Below are 15966 nucleotides of genomic sequence, written 5' to 3'. Positions count from 1 at the left end.
ACTGGGCCTTGGGCTACGCTAAGATGCAGGCGCGCGTCCGCGACACAATCCAGGATCAGACCTAGCACCTGGGAACGAGACTTGCTCCCAACTGCACACTGAGAACTGAACCCCCTGGGCCTCTTTTATAGACTCGGGCCTCGGCGCCAAAAATAGCGAAGACCTATAAATAGTTCGTACCCTTGCCACTCAACCCGAGAATCAAGCCTGCCTAGCTCTAAGCCTCCCCAGGCTAACCTGAGCTAGTTCTGTGTACCTAGTACACGTCAGATACCGATCCGTGCACATGACAACAAGACTGCACCGAGCCACCCAAATGTTCCAAGCCGTGATGCTGGCTACCACCTCCCAAACACTATCCTCCCTAGGAGGAGGAGCTAGGGTGTCAGGGGGGACTGCCTCGTGGAGTGCAATTATTTGAATGCTCTGACCCTGTATCCGGTAGGTTGGGGAGATCTCATCAATCTGAAACGCGTGTCCTCCCTCTGTCAACCAAGCCACCCTCCCCCAGGTGTAATCTCTGTGTATACTCTGCATGCGTGTCATGATCTTGAGGGCTCTCATCCAGATCCTCGTTGTGCTACGACAGCTCCATAGGCAATGCGGGATAGTCTCCAAGACACCATCTGAGGAGAAGTGGCACTACCCCTCCACTCGCATCTGCTCCAACCATGGGCCGATGGGCAAGCCTCCGTGGGCTGCCAGCCAGAAGAAGTATGAAATCTTCCTCGGTCGCAAGCTGGACCACAACCGCGTCCAAAACCTGGAGCGAACCTCCCGAGGCACTCTCTGGGTCACCCAGTGTCTTTCCCTCGAGGGAGTCCACCTCGACGAGTCCATCTGAAGTCTCCTGCCAATCCGTGTGGTGTAGGAGAAGAAAGGCACCTCATCTATCGTCTCAGCTAGGTCGCCCCTAGAGGGCCAGAACCACTCCCCCGGGTCCCACTGGACCTCCCTCAAGGGTCTAGCCTCCCATAGCCAAAGGTGCCATCGAGAGGCATCTTGCTCTGAGATACTGGGATCAATGTGCCACTCCTTTCCCAAGCGTCCTACCACTCTGATCATCTGCCAGTGTATCCCATCAAGACTCCCATCCATCTTAGGGTCACTTCCAGTGAGGGGCTGAAGCAGGCCTCTAGGTCCTACACGGAAGAAGCCGAGGTGCATGTTGCCGTGCTGCATTAAAATCCTCAAAGGAACACCAGTACGGGAAAACTGCCCCTACCATCTGCTGTCTCTCCAAATGTGAAGTCCTTCCCACCAGGAACTCAGGAATGGCTAAGTCGATCCCGCCCATCCGCTTCCCTGCCCCTCTCAGATGCGCTATGACGTCAAGCCTCGGCTCTGCCTCCATAGGTAGTCTGCTCCAGCGACCAAAAGACCTTGCTGGACCACTGTCCCACTGTGCCCAGCCAATGTGAGTCCGCTGCCCAAGCATACGTCCCTCCTGATCTCTGACATCTGGGTGCCACATAAGGGGCTGGCGCTCAAACTCCTCTCTGCATCTGGCGGAGCACGGATGAGGCCCTCTGCAAGTCTTTGCCAAACCCTGTGGAGGCTCCTCATCAGGGGGGAGCCCTTCCCCGTAAGGGGGGACTCTGAGAAGATCCATCTATGTGAAGGCTGCCACTGTCCCCCACCAGTGCATGGGGTGTTCCTCAGAAGCCCTCTCTGTAAGAGGAGCTTCCAAGGCTCGGCACCTGGGGTGAGGCCACGAACCACCAACTTGGCATCTCCGGATCAATGATACCCAAGCCTCCCAGTGCCTGCGGCATGATCACCGTCTGCCAAGCTACTCGGGCCCTAGTGTTCCTCATGCCGTCTGAACCTGCCCAGAGGAAGTTCTGTACCAACCGTCGGAGCTGCCCAATGCATCCTTTGTGAAAGCACCAACAGGAGGCAATATACCAGGTAGTGGCAAGAAGGCTCTGGTTTGCCACTAAGGCGCGACCTGCGAGGGAGAGTTTGGTAGAGCTCCAATAGAGAAGCTTGCACCGAACACTCTCAAGGACCGAGGCAATCTGCTGCTTTGCTGTGATGTCAATACCCACCTGGCATACGAGGTATCTCGCTGTCTGGCCCTGCGGTATCCATCTGAAACCAAAGTCACTCCCCCACTCACGGATCTCTCCTGTGTCTCCTCAAAGCCTGTGAAGAAGCCTATGGATTTCGTCCAGTTGATCCGTGCCTCCGAGGCCTCACAATAGATAGCCAAGGCGCCTTTGACTCTCTCTAGACTCATTGTGGTGCCCTCAACATACAAGGCCGTGTCATCTGTAAACTCGAGTCAAGGAGCTCCTCCTGTCTGATTGGGAGCCTCAACCCTGTGAGACCCGACACCTGTGATCTCAAGTAGTAGCCCAGAGCCTCCACTACAAACAAGAAGAGGAAGGGAGCTAGTGGGCAGCCTTGGCGGATCGAGGGAGAGAGAGGAAAGGCCTCACCTGTGTGTCCTCCGATAATCATCTGACTAGAGCTCCGTGCGTATAGCGCTGAAACTCCTCTGACCCATCGGTCTAAGAAACCCAATCTCCTCATAGTGCCCTCGAGGAAAGAGCACTCCACCCTATGTAGGCCTTCTCGAAGTCCAAGAGAAGGATGGCCAATGGCTGTGACTCCTCCTTGGACCAATCCACTGCCTCCCAGAACGTGAAGATGTTGTCTAGGATGCTGTGCTCCTCAACAAACCCAATCTGTGTGTCATGGATAATGTCGGTAAGATGAGGCCGTAACCGCAAACTCAAGACCTTGGCGAGGATCTTGTATGCAGTATCAAGCTAAGTGATTGGCCTCCATTGTCGGATATCTGACCTATCTCCCCCTTTCGGGATCAAACAAATCCACCCCCTGCGCAAGACTGAGGGAGAAGGCCTATGTCGAAAATCTCTTGACAAGCTAAACAGAAAGGGGTAAAGATAATCTCCCAGAAGTTCCGGAAGAAGGCCGGAGTCAAGCCATCCTCCCCCGGGCATATCTGGGTCAAGAGAGCCTTGAGGGCTTCCCAGAGCTCCTCATCTGTGAAAGGCACCTCAAGTCTGCTGCATAGGTCCCGCGAGACTACTGTCGGAACGTGATCCCAAGCAAGATCTCGGGCCACAAGACCGGTTGGGGTCATCCTCTTTGTCTGAAAGAGCTGGCTATAAAAGCTGGTGGTCATGTCAAGAATCTCCTGCGGATGCCCTGCGTCCTGGAGACGTTGTAGCTGTGTGCCGGTCGATTGGGGCCCAGTGGTATGAAAGAACTGCTTCGTCATCCCATCCCCTTGCTGTACCCATCGAGCCCAGGAGGAATAATAGGAGAACTCAGCCCGCCGCAGCTCCGTGTCTTGAAGCTTGAGACGAGCGCTCTCAATCTATCACTAAGCCACTGAGACACTGGGTCCTGCTCTTTGAGCCTCTTGATGGAGGCGAGGTCTCTCCTCAGAGCCCGCTCGCACTCATGGAGGGTCCTCCTCCGCCTTAGGGCGTGAGCCTGGAGCTCCACACTGCTCCTCTGAATCGCATCGGCAACCCACGCCGCCTAGCCTTCACTCGGTGCCATCTCTAAGTGCTCCCAAATCTTTGCCATAACTTGCTGAATCTCCTCATCCTGCAAGAGGTCCTTTGGGATGCGGACCCCCTTCTGGGGGAGACCTTGGCGGGGCTGATCCAAGTGAAGTACCGCTAGAGAGTGGTCAAACATCGTGGTACCTTCCAGAATCCCGGAAGCGCCGCCTTTGTGTAACGCCCAGTCCCCAACATAGAAGCGATCTAATCTCTCGAGCAATCCATCGTGTCTCCTCTGTCCAAAGGAGAAGAGAAGGCTGCGAGGAGTCCTGCTGAACTCTGGCTCTCTCCATGGGTCTCTGCCACTGATCATGAAAATGAACTGCTTCCAGGTGCTACGCTCTACTGTTGGCATCTCAGAGAACGAGGCGCCGCCCTGCTTGTCTTCCTCAAACTCCAGGTTGTTGAAGTCCCCTCCAACAATCCAGGAGTCAACATCCAAAAGAAACTCTGACAGCCTTCTCCAAAAGGCCGGGCGATGTTGTCTACACGCTGGGGCATACACGTTCAGGATTCCAATCCTGGACTCTCCCGTCCGAACTCCCATCCAAACTACCTGTCCTAGAATGAGCTCGTCCTGATCGTAGACCTTTGGAGCCAGGGTCTATGAGATTGAGATGCAGACCCCTCCGCTCCATCCTACTGCGGGAGACCACTCCTCTGGACCTCTCCTTGGAAGAAGGTGATGGCGTCATTTGATGTCTGCTGCTGAAAACATGTGCTCTTGAATCATGAGGATGTCCACTGCTCGCCCTACCACTGCCCTCTGCAACTTCTGCCGGAGCATTAGGTACTGCGGCTGGCTATGAACACGGTCGTGGAGCCCGTGTATGTTCCAACTCACTATGGTCCAGCTCATCGAGGACAGGGGAGTCGGGAACAAGGCTCTCCTGTGGGTGGGTGCCTGTCCTAGAAAGACTGACTTGTGTGACTTTGCCGGGGGTTTGGAGGACGAGTAGTCAGTGTCTGTGCGGCGTCGTGCTAGGGTGGATACCGGCTCAATACCGATCTTCAGTGCCCACTTCATCATGAAGGAGGCTTCCACCCTGAATAAATCTGCACACGTCTGGAAGGGCCAGAAGTGTGCCTGGTCCACCTTTGCCTCCATCGGCAATTTGATAACTTCCGTCGCTAAACCACACACCGGCTCCTTGTGCGTGAAGCTCAGTTGAAAGTTCACCTTTGCGCCATGGGCGTACCAAAGATCTAGTCCTCGTGGTCCCATCCACTCGTCCATCATGAGCATAAGCTGATTACCCAAAATAGCATCAAACACCTCCGGGGACCACTTCTCCAACCCTGTGGAGGCAAACGGACATCTCCAAACGGGGTGTGTCTGAGATCCCATTGCACTGATCAAACCCCCCTTGCGGGGCTGAAGGACCATGAGCGTGATCTCCAATGGTAGAGGGTATGAGTTTGGAATCTCCAGGTAGTTCCAGGGTCCTAACCTCCAGAAGTCCCGCGGTACGGGACGCCTAGGCTGGAGGTTGGGAGCTGCTGGCCGGGAGGACGAGAGCCTCGTCTCTCAGGATCCCTCTCTGAACGAACCTGCTGCTGCGATGAGGAGGCAGAAGGGGGCATTGTTGTTCTCTTGCCTAATGGCAAGGCTGTCGAAGCGGAAGAAGCTGCTACTGAAGCGGAGAGGGGAGCGGCGGGGGAGGGAGAGGTGAGGGCGGGGGACAGAGGGCGGGTAGTGAGAGTGACCATCGGAGGGGGGGTTGAGGGGGCGGGGGGAACCTTGGAGGGGGAGGGGGAAGTGAAGAGGAGGAGGGGGAGGGGGGGGGGAGGGGGAGGAGGAGGGAAAACGGCGACCTCAGGCCCGCCCTGTTGGCTTTGGATCAGCTCCTCCACGGCCCTCATCGGGCTCGCAACTGCGGCTTTCGCCATTGCCGCATCTAAAGCTCCTGAGGCTCTCTACTGCTGCAAGGGTGGGTGCGGAGGCTGGACTTCCAAAGCTGGAGGATCGGCTAGATGGGCAGAGGCTCTTGCTTTTGGGAGGGGCTCCTGCTGTTTCTCTTGCGAGGCCTCTCGGTCAACCCTGTCCCTCTCCTTGCGGTTGGCCCTCTGTCTGCGGCGTTTGCAGGCCTGCTTGCTTGTTTTCTTTTTTTTTAAAACCTGTGTCTAGTTCCCTTCCGAGGGGGTAACCCATGGGGTCTGAGACTCCTGCTGCTCCTGCCTGAGAGGGCGCTGAACTCGGGCCTGCTGACTCTGCCTACTCTGTGGAGGAGGGTGAGGAGGCGCGAGGTGGCCCATCTGTCTGCATCGAAGGCACTGGCCTGGTAACCCGGAGACCTCCACCCTCTGGCGAAGTGTGCCCCCTTCCAGGGTCTCGAGAAAGATCGCCTCTGGGAGGGACTCCGGGCTCTCCACCACCAGTCTGATCCTAGGGACTCCATCATTTGCTAGAACAGAGGCGGTCGTCTCTAGCGGGGACTCTAGCACCATGCCAAATGCCCAACCAATGGAAGGGAGGATGGTTCGATACTCCTTGGGGAGCCCTGGGAAACGGAGTGTAACTGGAAACCGTGGAATATGGCGTGTCGTATCCATGTCCTCCACTGTGAACCCATGATACCAAGGAAAGAGGTAAACAAGGTGCGGGCCAAGGAGTATGGGGCTCTGCTCCACAAGTGTCGAGGCGGTGTCAGGGGCGCACCTGTCTTCGTGTAGGTGTGAGGCCCACAATTTTGCCCACAAGTGCCTTGTCCTGGAGGGACTGAACTGCCTGCACTACCTGTTGCTTGTCAGCTGGGGAAAGAAGAACCTTGACGGCTGTGGGAGTCGAGAGTGTTGCCATAGAGCCCCTCTGGCCAAACCAAAGGTCGCCACCAAGATTTTCTTTTCCCGTAACAAACACGAATGCTCCTGCTGCAGGGAGGTAAATGAAAAAGGAAAGGAAAGAACGACGAGGCGGAAAGGCGGAGGAGAGAGAATGGGAGAGCGGCAGGGAAAGTAGAGGGGAGGAGAGGAAGGAGGGAGAGAAGGAGGAATGAAGAGAAGGGAGGAGGGCGGGAGAGGCGGGAGAAGAGGAGGAGGGGGGAGGCGGAGTGGCAAGGGGGGTGCACTGACGGGAGGAGGGCAGAAGGATGGGAGGAAGTGCGGGGCGGCAAGGAGGGGGAGTGGGAGGCAAGGAGCAGAAGGAGGGGTGGAGTGGGGGAGAAGGCAGGGCGAGGGGTGGAGCAGGGGCGACGGCACGGGGGCGAAGCAAGGGGCAGCGCAGAGGCGAGGGAGAAGGCAGGGCAGGGGAGCAGCAAGGGGAGGAGGAGGGGGCGGAGCGGGGGTGGAGCAAGGGGCGGCGGCGCGGGGGCGAGGGAGAAGGCAGGGCGGGAGAGAAGGCAGGGCGGGGGAGCAGCGAGGGGAGGAGGCGTGGGGTAGGGGCAAGGCGGGGGCGGAGGTGGAGCGGGGAGGGTAGGGTAGAGCGGAGAGGGGTGAGGCGGAGCGAGGGCGAGGCAGGGAGGAGGGGCAGCGAAGAGGAGGCGGCGGCGGGCGGAGCAGCCAAGAACTGCGGGCAGCCTACAGGTCGCCGCGGGCGGCAGGGGGGAGCTCACCGAGCAGCTCTTCCATAGCCTGCGAGAAGGCTCTTATGCTCACTTCCCTTCCAAAGTCTTACTCCACGTCAACTTGCAGTGTAGAACTTCCAAGCGTCAATAACGCAGCATGCAGCTCCAGTGCCCTCCACCAGCCCACGACCAACATCAATTATTTTTTTTCTATGCCTGTTCATGATTTCGTCGTCTGGCCATGCCATCAATCTCCCACTCCGCTGTCAATTCTCAAACCTGCAAGCGTTGTGGGCTAAAACGCCCACCTACAACCAGAGTTTGCTAGATTGCGAGCATTAAATGGAAACCCTTGACTAAATTGCTGAGTGCATTGGTGGAGATCCGATGCGCTACTGCCTGCACCAAAGGACCTGCGTCATTGCATGAGTGACCACACTAGTCCGTACCTTCAAGCCACACAAAAAGGTAATGCAGCTAATGAGCCAGAGTCCGTTTCTCCCAGCTTGCCGACTTTTGACCAAGAGCGGCGCATGTGCCTCAGGAGTCAGTAGCATCTGAACCAACTGCTGTGTTCAGCTCATTGACGCTCATTGCTCCTCCTTCCACGCGGCTTCTCTCCTCATTCCTAGAACCTCAGCTCACCATGAGCTCTGATACCAATTATGACAATCAGCGAGCGTACAACAGAAACCAAGTATCTAAAACTACTGTCAATCACGGGTGCAGGCACAGTATCATTCCACCCAGCCAAAATCTCGGCCCTAGCTTTTTGCTAGGCCTAGTCTATAAAAGAAAGGCCCCTTCAAGATTGTACTCAAACTTATGCTCTTTCATGAGCCAGTTGTACAAAGATTATTCTATTGCAATAAAGACCTTGGGGGGCTCCAGCCCTTATTTCTGGGCCCTAGTGTGGTGTCTTGTATTCTTTCTCTCTCCCAGACCCCTCTTTCTATTGCTGCGATTCACTTCTACTCCTCCTAGGCTGAGTTGCGATTCATTCCAGCATCATATCTTCAACTCTCTAACGCGTACAAGTGCCTGGAAAGTGTACAGAAGCAACGATCCAGTTCCCAGCCCTTCTGGAAGATCATCTACTTGCTGCGATTAGGGTTTCCAGCCCTACGTGGTGCCCGGAGATGCTGCAAATTGACTCCAAAGCACCCAAACCTGCTGCAAATTGATTCCAAGGAGCCTAGCACTGCTGCAATTTGGTCTAAGGGTGCCCAGGATCCTCTACAAGCCATTCCAGGAAGTAGAGCCATATTGTGATTTGTTCTAGAAGCTGTTTTGTGTGTTGCAAACTGCTCAAAAGTGTCATAATACCAGTGATTTTATTGCTAAAGTATTTTCAAGTATCTTAAGGTTTGGTTACAGTCCACCCCGTTTTGCAGCATGCTCCAATCATCGTGCACAGCAAACTGAGAAAACAGCAAACTCGCAAAGTAGGGAAAAATGCGATGGAGGGAGAGACATGTCGATACCTGAGCTCATTGAAGCTGAGAAAACCCATTGGTACAAGATGATGAAAGAGAGCAGGGGTGGGGCCTATATATATAGGGACTCAACCCTGCAGATGGCTTGCAGACTGACCTGTGTGGACCCACAGGTCGGCCGAACCCGACCCAAATGGATAGGGTCTGGTCGAGTTAACCCCACCAGTATGATCGGCTAACCTGACCAGGTTGGGGACTTGATTGGCCCCCAACCCAGCCCCATGCTGGCCGGCTCCTGGGGCGGCCTGATTGCAGGTGAGATGGATCCCTTAGGTACCCAGGCCAGAGCTCCTGCGCGGTACCTTGGCAAGGCAGCTGCTCTAGTGCGGGACCACCCCCCTCCTGTCCTACACTGATCTACCCTCTTGCTGAGCGAGCACACCCACAAAGAAGCCCTCCCGCATACTGTACAGACAGGCATATCAAACTCTAACAGCTAGATGCATTTTGACATCTTCAGTTTGTTGTTATTATCATCCTGACTTCACTGGAAACCCTTCACATTTTGAGAAGCTATTTATATAAGTACAAACTAGCTTTTGATTTGTCTTCATCCTGGTTGACATGCTACTGGTCTGCATTATCTGCTGTTTTTGGTTCCTAGTATTCTTTCCTACTTTGCTATTCGAATTGGTGAGTAACGGAAGTTAACACACTTGTTTTTGAGAAAAAGATGAAGGTTTGGATTGGAATTAAATGACAAGCTATTGACGATCTCGATAAAATTAAGAAGAGGCAACAACTTGGTGAGCGCTTAAGTTGCTCATGGACTATCAAGAGCTTATTTGTGGAATTCTTATGCCAAGTATATCGCTATGACTAGACCATGTTATACCTTTAGTATTGTAAAGGTGGCATATTCTGACTTACAGGAGGAATTTCATGGGTTGGTTCTCTCTGTTTAACGATCTTCTCCAAGAATTTAGGAATCCTCTTGATTTTTTGATGTTATTTTCAACCTGGCCCTTTGTGCAGGAGACATGTAATCCAGTTATGACTGCTTATAAGCTAGTAACAGTGGATGCTCCTTATTGGGGTTTTGGATATCGAATGGAGCAAGCTATTTTAGGGGTAATTTATTTATCAGTGCTAGAATACTTTCATCATGTGGCACTATATGGGAATTGTTTGTTTTTTAGTAAATAAGATCGCTTGAGTGAGATATACTGCACATGATTGGCTGGTGTATTTCTGAGATATACTGCACATGATTGGCTGGTGTATTTCTGATCTAGATTACAGATATTTGTCAGTTTATCTCATGCCTTCAGAAGTAAAGGACATCTTTTTTGCAGGAAAAAATTATTGACAAAACCCCATTATAAAGTACTTTTGTTGTATTTAGCTCTGGTTTTCTCCTCCTTTCTGTATGTTGCATCCATAATTGATCTTGGGTTGCTTTATTTGGCAAATGATTGGTATTGTCTATTAATGAGGTCTTTCATTAGCAACTACATGACTATATAAGTGTAGCACAAAGAAAATCCGTAGACGATCTAGCATCGCTCATTTCAGAAAGGATCTCTCCTAAAAGTAAACAAGGAGGTTTACTAGACCCATGATGTGTCCCACAGATGCACAGGTACAATCAGAAATGCACACAAAAACTGAATTGCTGCAATGGAATGCCAATCATTGGCTACAAGATGCATAATGAACATGCAGCAACTAACTGCAAAAGAAAATGAATCCACATACATAGCACAAGCTAAGAGGGGGTGAGGAAGAGTGAGGGAGAAGCCACCCTTTAATGTCTCATGAAGGTCAGAGTCAAACCTCCCAAGTCACACTGATCAGGATGCATTAATACACATGCATGGATGCAATACTCAAACCCTGATTTGCTGTGCTAGAGTGTGTGAGGTGCCTGTGTGACGCATGGCAAAGCCACCTAGTTTAGGCCAATGACATGGTGCAGTGTGGCACCCATCCTGTCCATTCATGGTGGATGCATGTGGGGACCTCACGTGGCCCTTTTAAAAATTTCTACTACCTACCAATAACATAATGTCATAGGTCGTTTGCTAGGACACTAACTACCATTCAATTGAACCTTAAATAATCCTAACCCATAATCACCCCAAGGGAGAAACAATGAACTAATCCATAGTTCATCACTCACATTTCCAACGCTTCCCCTTGATGAACAATGAATTTCGCTTTATGCCCATTACGTTGGAAAACTTCTCTTGCTTAACCTTGCAAGAGGCTTGGTTAGGATATCTGCCACCTGATCCTTTGTTGGACAATACACTAAATCTATTGATTGCTCCCCCTTGATGAGCAATGAATTTTACTTTAATACCGATTAGGTTGGAAAACGTCTCTTGCTTAACCTTGCAAGAGGTGCGGTTGGGATATCTGCCACCTGATCCTTTGTTGAACAATAGACTAAATCTATTTTATTGCTCAGAAGTTTCTCATGTACGAACTGATGTAGGACTTCTATGTGCTTAATCTGATATCTTAGAACTTTGGTTATGTGTATATAAAAGAGTTAGTCCTCTTGCTCAAGTCCGATATCTTTAAGGATTCTCCTTAATCATTTCACTTTGCAAGTTGCGTTTGTTGTTCCTCTGTATTCAGATTCTATAAAGGATAGAGCAATAATGCTTTGCTTCTTGCTGCTTCCGTACATCCGCCTTGATTCAATGCCTAACCAATTGGTAGAAGAAGATCTAGTGTCATCTAGAGATCCAACCCAAATCTGAAGTGTTATTTAGTGGTTGAGACAGCTAAACACTTGTTTCGATCAGGAAGATCCTCCCAAGAGAGTCAAACTGAAATATTCCAATATGCTATTAGAGGAAATATGGTGTCACGGTATGGGGACAAGAGTTGGAACCATAAAGTTGGGTTGAATTGAAGGTGCAATTGCAGGGATATATGTGTGTGTGTGCGCATGCGTGCACGCAGAGCCTTTACTGGAGCTGGGTCTTTCTCACGTACAGCCTTGAAAGGCATATTTCTTGCATCGCTTGGGGGCTTCTACATTGGCCAATATTGTAGATGATCGAGGTTGCACTCTTTCCTTTCCACAGGCCAGGAGACAGTATTGTTTGAGGTTATATCACAGATTTGTTTGTCGCATTATTACTACCTTGTTGTGACCTTTTCAGCCTTTCCCTTGCCTGTTTCCACTTTCCCCTTATTGGATTGGAGGTTTTATCGCAAGCTTCCAGGTTACTCTTCCTTTTCATTTGCGGATCTTTCTGCCAAGAAGGCCTATCACTTGTTGCTTCCATGGCCTTGGATCCAGAACCATGGAAATTGCTTTTGGCATCTGAATAAGTCTCTCTCTTGGTGGAAGGCTTCTCTTTAGAGCATCATGAGCAGTAAGCTACCTCTTAAGCAGCCGGTTTTCCTATGGCATTGTTTGGCTGGGGCTTTACCAGTGGGATCTTTCTTGGCAGCTATGCTCATCGCTTCTTCGGCTTGCCCCACTTGTTCTCATCTACGGGAGACGGTCTTGCCCCACTTGTTCTCATCTACGGGAGACGGTCTTACATCTGCTTTGGACCTGTCCTCTACCTTGTGATTTTCTTTCAAGATTGATGACAAGACTTCGAGCTCGTTTTCCTAGGATTTTGTTTGGCAAGCAGTTTTGGTTGTTTGGTAGACATGCTGCTATGTCAGACTAGGTCACTTCTTCGTGGTGTTGCTATTGGGCTCTCTGGTTGTTGTATCGTGCTCGTACCATTTGACTTTATGAGCACTTTTTAGTGATGGGTTTCCCTATTTTGGCTCTTCTTTGTATCGGTCTCTTCAGGATGCTCATTCCCTTGGAGACCTTCTTTAGGCCCAGTTTGAAGTCTTTTATCATTGTTTCTAGTTCTGAGTAGTAGCTATGAATGTACATTTCTTAGAATGAAATCTCTCTTAAAAAAAGGAAAAAGTGTGTGTGTGTGTATGCATATGTACACACATACACACATACATACATACATACATACATACATACATACATGCATATATGTATGTATGTATGTATGTCTATGTATACGTATGCGTACATGTACACACTTTTTTTTTCTTGTATAAGAGAGATTTCATTCATGTACACACTTTTTTTTGTGTGAAACCAGTGACTATAAAATTAACATAAAATCAATGTACATGACATTAGACTCCAAAAGAGAGCCTAATGGAAGCACTCAAAAGTAGTGAGAAAACACTTCAAGGCTAGTAGCATCCAAATCCCTCACAGCATAACTATCATATAAAGATTGCTCGAGGGACATTCTGAAGAAAGCATATGCCTGAGGGAACTGTTGTCCCATCCTAAAATGCCATCTCTGTGTCCAAATAGTCCATAGTACCAAAAAACGAGCCCAGTGAAAGAAAAGGAGGAATGGAGACATCTGAGATGAGAAGCATCCAAACATCCAGAAGAGTTTCCCGAATCTGATAGAGGGAAACCGAAGCCGCAGCAAATGAGAGACATGAGTGATCAATATCCGAGAGTGCGGGCAAGACCATAACAGATGGGGAACTGTCTCATGATGATGAGAGCAACGGGGGCAGGAAGAGGAAGCAATACGACGTGCTTCCAATTTCACCCCAATGGAAAAAGCTCCCACTATACATCTCCAAAAGAAAGGCCTCTGTTTCAATGGCAATTTAGCTTTCCAAATTTTCTTGAGTTTTGATTGCCACCAAGATAAAGGCCTATTCAAATTCCAAAGAGTGTTGGCATGCTTATCAATCCATGGTGGTGGAAGAAGAAATTTATAGACCATCGAAGATGTCAAATTATGCATTGAAAGTGAACTGGTAGCAGGAGACAAGGAAGTTAGATTCTAGTCCAGTAATATGTCCAGTACAAACAACGAAGGAACAGGAACAAAAGGCTGCAACATAGATGTAAGTAGCCTCCAAATGGGCCTATGATGTAGACCCAAGGGGAATGTCCTGCAAGTTTGTGGAAATGAAAGCACATAACCATGTTGATCCACCACATCTCCGACAAATCTTATGCCCAATTTCATAAGATTATATGCTTTAATAGGTGCCTGTAAAGCAAGTGGCGAATCAAACACCTTGCTCCAATGGATACTTTCCAAACGAAGAGAATTACCATGATGGGAGGAAGCACCCGACCATTTAGCATAAGAGAGAATTCTCTTCCAATCATGAATAAAAGCAGTACATACACACACACACACACACATACACACACACACACTTTTTTTTTTTTGGTGAAAACTTTTGATGTTCTATATTACATAAAAGCTACCTCAAAATGAGGAGCTCAAAAGTACATCAACAGAAGATCTCTGTATATAGCAAATATACATCATACTCTATGTAATGAGTCTGTAAACAATCAAAGAAAGATTGATGCAGAGAACGTCTGAATTTACACCTTCTCTAACAGAGCACCCTATGGTTTCTTCTTTGTGTCTAGGGTTCTCCTTCAAAACTAGGGGGAATAGTAATACATTTTATGTCACCTATTTGTCCATAAGTTTGCAAACTCCAATTATATACAAGGGGATCAACAACCTTTCAAACATCTTTTTCCACTATTAGGAGCTTGAGGTAATGACACTCGCTAAACATTACTCAAGCACTTTGTAGACTTCATCGATATTAGGGGATCACCTGCCTTTCAAACCTCTCACTCCAATATCTAGAGCTTTGCCCAAGAGACTCCAAGGTCTTTAGAAACCCAGTATAGCTGCTTATGCTTGGGCATTGTTAAAGGATTTGCTCAGGTAGAACAATCTCATCCTCATCGACAAACTCAGGTTGCTCTTCATCCATAACAGTGGATAGTATAGATTCCCCATAATGCTTAAGAAGGCTGACATGGAAAGCATGTTGGAACACTGAAAGGAAAGAGTAGAGTTGACACAAAATCAGAGTACTTGCTTATAGAATGAAGAAGAAAGAGGTCCTTAAGTAGGCACCTCATACAAGGTCACTGACATCACTGATGACTTCAGAGCTGCACAATCATCTCCTCAATCTGCTCCTAGATTCACTCAATCATCCTATGTGGCTTTTCCACCACCTAACTGTGCTTGTGGGCACCTAACTGTGCCTCTAGCACTCACACATAGAAACATAAGGTGTGCCTGAGGCATACACCTTGAGATATCCCAACAAACCCCCCCTCAAGGAAATGCCTCAGGCTATGTCATGGATACATCTAGTCTCATAGTTTCTCATGCCATCTCATGGTGGTCAAGGATAAATCTATGGCTAGGTTCTCATGCTAGCAAGGGTTCCCTTGGGTGTAAGGTAAACAGAAAGGGATACAAACAGACCTTCCAATGGTTATCTCCCCTACATGTACATGCACACAATGTCTGTAGGAGGTACCATGGAACAAAACATACACATGGCCTACATCATAAGGTGACCAGAGGTTTTTACAAAACACACAACACACAACAGTTTATTTTCATTCATTTTGGAGGACTATCGAGGCTGAGTATCTTGACATAAAAAGAGAGATCTGGAGCATACATAGAGATGAGTTAAAATGCATAATCTTCAAAGGATGCCTCATCTTGTGGAGGCTCATTCACTGTAAGTAGATTTGCATTTTCTGTCTTTGCTTTGTCTCTGCAAAACTTCTCACTATGGTTGTTTTTGCCACAGTGCTTGCATGGATTAACTTTGAAGCAGTCCTTTGAAAGGTGATTTGTCTTTCCACAGTGATTGCAAGGAGAATACTTGCCCTTCTCTGGAATTTCATAACATAAGCAGTGTCATTGCCTTTCCTTAACTCCATATGTCTTTCTTCTTCTTGGAGAGCTGAGATAATGCCTTCAAGGTTTGGATTGGGAAGATTCTTCAAAGTGCTTACAATGTGATCAAAACTTTCAGGCATACTCTTAAGTAGTACTGCCATAGCATCATCAGGGGTGATAGGAGAGTTGATAGAAGCTAACTGAGTCATAAGACTCCGCATATAGTTGACATGAGCAGCTAAAGTAGTATCACTTGCCATCTTTAATTCAAAGAAAGAGATTTTAAGTGATAGTTTAGATATGTGAGAGCTTGCACCAAAAATCAAATCTAGCTTCTGCCATGCTTCCGATGGAGACTCCAAGTCAGATATATGATGTATGTAATCATCACCCAAAGCTAAAGCAATTATACCATATGCTTTTTCTTCTCTTGCTGGATCCCTTGCTGGTCGTGTCGGAGCTGAAGATTCTCCAGCATTTGAGGCCGTAGAAGAAGCAGTAGGAGTAGGTTTGACAAGTCCCCATAAGTTCTCCCGCATCAATGCAAATTTTACCTTCATTTGCCATGTATGGAAACCCTTTCCATTGAACTTCTCAAGATTATATAAAGTAGCCATGAGAGGGTCTAACCCAGATATTGGGCAGTGTCTATCTCTCTTACAAGGCAAAAAGAACTGAAATACTTCCAAAGTATAGGCACTTGATGTAGCAAATAGTAGTG

The 15966-nt window shown here is 49.1% G+C and overlaps 1 protein-coding gene across 1 annotated transcript in view; it reads left to right on the top strand.

Annotated features, from left to right (window-relative positions):
- Positions 1-15966, top strand: part of LOC147893432 (uncharacterized) — a 101978-nt gene that overhangs the window by 64105 nt on the left and 21907 nt on the right. The window contains exon 8 of the mRNA XM_087386203.1: positions 9520-9615. Within this exon, the coding sequence (XP_087242329.1) occupies positions 9520-9615 (96 nt within the window). The remainder of the gene's footprint in view (positions 1-9519; positions 9616-15966) is intronic.

Source organism: Dipteris shenzhenensis, chromosome 15 (genome assembly GCF_047967505.1).
Source record: "Dipteris shenzhenensis isolate YYH24624 ecotype China chromosome 15, Dip_SZ_1.0, whole genome shotgun sequence".
Lineage (NCBI taxonomy): Eukaryota > Viridiplantae > Streptophyta > Polypodiopsida > Gleicheniales > Dipteridaceae > Dipteris > Dipteris shenzhenensis.
This window is presented reverse-complemented; position numbering and strand designations above follow the sequence as displayed.